This window comes from Bidens hawaiensis, unplaced genomic scaffold, assembly GCF_021521415.1.
Source record: "Bidens hawaiensis isolate Kalapana, Puna unplaced genomic scaffold, B.hawaiensis_p1.1 tig00012815_1, whole genome shotgun sequence".
In the NCBI taxonomy this organism is placed as follows: Eukaryota; Viridiplantae; Streptophyta; class Magnoliopsida; order Asterales; family Asteraceae; genus Bidens; species Bidens hawaiensis.
This window is the reverse complement of record NW_027492067.1, coordinates 460,430-466,023: the sequence shown is the minus strand read 5'-3', so window position 1 is coordinate 466,023 and position 5,594 is coordinate 460,430. Positions and strand designations below refer to the sequence as shown.

Genomic DNA, 5,594 nt, shown 5'->3' with positions numbered 1-5,594 from the left:
GTGGTATGGCTTCCAATCAAAACGTTGCAGGTTCTAGTCTCACTTGAGACACTTTTAAGCTAATTTTTATACAAGTTTTTACATAACCTAAATCATAACCAAGTAAGCCCATTTAAAAATCTACCCATTTACATAAGGCCTAAATTTTTTTTTGCTTATAATATTTCGTTAATTAATCGTTAGAGTATATGGGTTTTTATTTCGGCTCGACCGAGGCATATAAATTCTCGGAGACGGCCCTGGATATTTTCGTGATATAATCTTGATTGGGATCCCTAGTGTATTCAGTTCACTATATATACATGTGAAGTGTTGGTTATCTTCACAAACCAAGTGAAAACAATTTTAAAAAAACACAAACATGGTGACTTTGCCTCAGTTTCTACTACTTTTTGCGCTTCTTCTTTTTGTTATAACCTTTAACAACAAAAGAAAAAGAAGCAACACAAAGAAAAGTGGCAAACTAGAAGCACCAGAGCCATCAGGGGCATTGCCTATTATAGGCCACCTTCATTTCCTTAGAGGTCAACCTCCCATAGCAAGGATACTAGGAAAGATTGCCGATGACTACGGTCCGGTTTACTCGTTACGCCTTGGTTTTCGTCCCACATTGGTGGTTAGCAGTTGGCAAAGTATCAAAGAATGCTTTACCACAAATGATAGAGTCTTTGCTACAAGACCGAATATGGCGATTAGCCGACACATGGTATACAACACCGCTGGCTTTGCACTCGCGCCATACGGACCATATTGGCGGGATATCCGAAGGATGGTCACTTCCGAGCTCTTTACAAGCCAACGTGTTGAGAAGTTCAAGAGTGTTCGTGACTCTGAAGTGAAGAACTCGGTTAACGAGCTCGCTTTGTTGTCATTTAACAAGAGGGGGCAATCATCCATAGTGGAGATGAACAAGTGGTTTGAACACATAACTTTTAATATACTTATAAGAATCTTAGCTGGGAAAAGATTTAGTAATGGTTTTAGTGATGAAGGTAACAATGAAGACTTGCATCTAACACAAGCTATAAAAAGAGGGTTGCATATTAGTGGTGTTTTTGTTGTGTCTGATATCTTTCCATATTTGGAATGGATGGATATTGGAGGGCATGTGAAAGCTATGAAGCAAGTGGCTAAAGAGGTTGATGGTGTTGTGGGAAAGTGGCTAGCTGAACATATTGAGAAGAGAAAAGAGTTAGATAGTGTTGAAAATGAAGATTTCATGGATTTGATGTTGTCTGCACTTCCTAAAGATGTTGAAATGTCTGGTCATGGGCAAGAAACCATCATCAAGGCAACAACAATGGTTAGTAACTTTGTTTTGCTATTTTAGTTTTCATGATTTAATCATATCTTTGAGTAAACATACTTTAAACTACTAAGTTAGATATTATCAGGTCACCACCTTTTACATTTGTTTTAATAACCATACTACTTTTCTTGAATAACCGCAATTCTTTTAATGTTATTATTATTTAATTCAAGTTATGTATTTTTACATGGTTAGTTTTATTAAAATAGAAAAATAAAACATAACATGTTTATAAAAAAAAGTAAGGAATAACTAAAACAAACTAGAGAAATACCCCAATAGCAAAAAGAACTAAAATAAAATAAATCAAAGGCCTCAATTAAAATATCACCCCTAGCCAACAAGAGACTTTAGACCTCATCCTCACAAAAAAAAATGTTGAAGGTAACAAGAGCGCTCATTATTATATAATATAAAAGAGAAGTTTGGTGCCGCTAGTCAAGTGGCGGCATCAAACTTATCCATACCATTTTGATTTTCTTTTTTAGTATTGGTAGTATAGCGAACGTAACAAGAACCGAACTAACGTCAATTTTTGTTTACGTAACAGAAACATACTAAATTCGTGTAAATTCACCGCATCAACGTCCGGGCTAATTTTGATGTCATTTGTTTTTTTTTGTTTTAGTTCCGGTACCATAACGAACGTAACGAAAACCGACCGGATACTAATTTTCTTTTTTATTTTTTGTTTTAGTTCTGGTACCATAACGTACGAGAAGAAACCGACCAAAATCGCATAAAGTCACTGCCTTTTGTTTTAGTTCCAGTATAACCGTAACGAAAACCGACGAACTGTCATTTTTGTTTTAGTTTTGGTATCGTGAGAAACCGACTGAATTCACGTCGACTTATCATCTCAACGCTCGAGACCGACAACGCTTGAGTTTTACCACCACCCAGATTTTACCGACCTGCCCGGTGCAACGCGCCGACTAAATTCCTAATTCACAATAAATGTCATCTATATCTATATTTTTATGCGTATGTGAAGATTAATTCCTTTATTTTGTCATTATCAGAATCTCCATCTTCATTTATATCTTTAAAGTTGAGTTTTATGATTACTATTTTCTTTAAATACAAAGATCGATTATTTACCATATGTATAAACTTATTTACCCTTAACAAAAATAAATAAATAAATAAATAAATAAATAAATAAATGGTTGAGTGAGAAAGATATATAGAAATGAAGTACGATATGATAAACATAACTTAAATACTAATTTAACTAATTATAATATTTAGTTAAATGATACCTTAAATATAAATTTAACTAAATATAATATTTAGTTAAATTATGGATATCAAGGACTTACTATGAAATATGAATGAACGGCTAAACAAAATTGTCTCACACGGGTCTCAAGTATCAAAATGACATCAAGTATTTCTATTACTATGCTAGAATGATTATTCAATCTGCCCATTATTGTTTCAAACTAACCATGTACAACGTGTGATTTTTCTTAGATACTCATGTTGACGGGTTCTGAAAGCACTGCTTTAACAATGACATGGACACTCTCCTTATTACTAAACCACCCCCACATCCTAGAAGCCGCACAAAAAGAGCTTGACATCCATGTGGGACGAAAGAAATGGGTCGAAGAATCCGATATCGCAAACCTTGTGTATCTACAAGCCATAGTTAAAGAAACGCTTAGATTGTACCCACCGGGTCCCTTGGCAGGACCTCATGAGGCCATAGAGGACTGTTATGTTCAAGGCTATCATGTCACCAAAGGGACACGGTTAATAGTGAATGTTTGGAAGCTACATAGGGACCCGCAAGTGTGGTCGGATCCTAATGAGTTTAGACCTGAAAGGTTTCTTGAGGAACACACGGACATAAATTATCATGGTCAGAATTTTGAATACATTCCTTTTAGCACCGGAAGGAGAATGTGCCCTGCAACCATGTTTGCTTGGCATGTACTTCACTTGACACTTGCTCGGTTACTTCAAGGGTTCGATTTGTCAACGCCGATGGGGAAGCCGGTGGATATGAGTGAGGGTTTAGGGATTGCATTGCCTAAGGTGAAACCACTTGAAGTTGTCATCACTCCACGCCTTTCTCCAGGGCTCTATCAGACCAATTAAAGCACTATAAGGAAAATGCTTTGCCTAAGGTGAAACCACTTGATGTACTTGATGGCATTGTTAATTATGTTTATGTGATAAAATGGTTTATGGCACTACCATGAATATATGTGCATAAACTCTCGCGTTTGTTGTAAGATAAAATTAATAAGGTGTTGAATGGATATCTTTTGCCCTAATGGAGAGAGACGTCACTTTTTACCACATTGATACCAGTAGGCTAGAAACCCTTCAATGGATGTTGGTTTGATCTATCTAGTTCCTTAAACCCGAATGAATTTTAGTTCCTAAAATATATATCTGAAACATCTAAACCGTCATAAAATCCAAACCAAACCAACCAAAATACATTTCGGTTGGATAGTAATTAACAATTTGATTTTTCTTTCGTAATTAAACTAGTTGGGTGTCCGTACGATGCAGCGGGGTGCCGAAATTGAACGCATAATCAGTGTTGGTACATACGTCAGCTAATGACAGTGCATACGTAACCCTAATCGGACGCGCAACTCGTGCAAATCCAGCACGCGTGTAACCGAAGATTGAACACGCATAGCCCGCACCGTATTGCAGGTAATCGGCACTAAACATGCTTAACCGACACCACGCGCGTAATTCACGTTGATTAACTGGTGTGTGGCGCTGGGTTGAGCACTTACCAAGATTGGGTTGCATGCATTACGTAGTATTGGACACATGTTTATCGGTCTCGGTGCATGTAAACAATGACATCCGTGTAAGGTGGCAAAAACCAATAAGCAAAGCTGAAATATACAATTTTAAATTTAAATAAATCATTTTTCAACCAACCTATTTTGGCCCGAAATTCATTCCGACCCGACACCCCTATAACCTAAAACTTCATCTGACCTGACCTCGTTCAACTCGAACCCCTACCAACCCAAACCAAATTAACCACTTTTTTGTATCGACTCGTTCCAACCTTAATCCATATTTATACATGACCCGAGCTTGCTCGACCTGTTGTCGTTTTTAACTGGTAATCACGTAACTTGTTAAATTTTTTTGTAAAAATATAACAATATCATACTCAAGCTAAAGAAAATAAAATGCTCATTTTTATAATGTAGTTTTTTTAATATATATATATATATATATATATATATATATATATATATATTAACGTGTGATAAAATTATGTCCGTTAAAAAGCGTGGGGTAGTTGATTTTGAATAAAAGGGTATATGTGTAACTATATTCAAATTAACAAAAAGTGAGTGAAGTTAAAAGACCAAGATTGTACTTATTTTTTAAGATGAAAATAAACCGTAGACATTGGTGACAAAAAGACCACATTGCCCATAGGGGTGTGTATAATTTGGGCTGGACCGAAACATCCGAGAACCCAGACCGAAAAAGACCGAAACTCAGACCCGAAATATTACCTTAGGTTCTTCCTTGGGTGGTATATTTTTTCCAATTTTGGTTTCGGGTCGAGTATCGGTCTTAGGACCAAAAAACCCGAGTTTACCCGAACCGACCCGAGTTTGCCATGGACGTAGTATTTAGTATAGAAAGACTGTAAGATGGCAAAAGACTCATTGATTTCCATTCAATATAGGGTTACAATATATAGAGATAAACCGGCCCGTGGGCTCAACACTAAACCCTAATACTATATTGTCCAATACTCCCTCGCAGTCACAGCGGTAGAGAATCAGACGCTTAGACCGAAAAACAATACATATAAAAACATAAAAATAATAATAAGATAAAAGTGCTTGATTCACTCGAAAATCAAAACTTTTGCATCAGATCCATATAGTAATATCTCCCATCCATTTGTTGTTTGATTGTGCCATCCATATCATGCTTGATTAGGCTTGTTGGGATTATACGGTTGTAGTTCATTGGTTCTTTGGTTCCCTGAATGATAATCATGATCGGCTAGCCATAAGTTCACAACCGATGATCGTAGTCGTGTGTCGGTTTGTCGAGGCTTAGCATGCGGTGGGCTTTTAGATCCGAAGATCTTTAAAGAAAAGAGAGAGAAGAAAAAAAAAGGAAGAAAGAACAATAAGAATGAAAGGTAAGTGATCGTGGTCAGCGACAGTCTCTTGAATCTGTAGATTAAGAGATGAGATCCGTAGATCTTAAAAGAAAAGAAACTAATCTAATCAAACCATAGTTTGAGATCGGTAGCCTAGGAACGTGGTCC

General features: G+C 36.5%; 1 protein-coding gene across 1 annotated transcript; it reads left to right on the top strand.

The window, feature by feature from the left end:
* The first annotated feature begins 281 nt into the window (after positions 1-281).
* On the top strand, positions 282-3,432 carry LOC143542321 (dimethylnonatriene synthase-like). Its single transcript, XM_077034937.1, has 2 exons — positions 282-1,303; positions 2,786-3,432. The coding sequence occupies exons 1-2, from the start codon at positions 362-364 to the stop codon at positions 3,413-3,415; spliced, it is 1,572 nt and encodes a 523-aa protein (XP_076891052.1). The 5' UTR covers positions 282-361; the 3' UTR covers positions 3,416-3,432.
* The last annotated feature ends 2,162 nt before the right edge of the window (positions 3,433-5,594 follow it).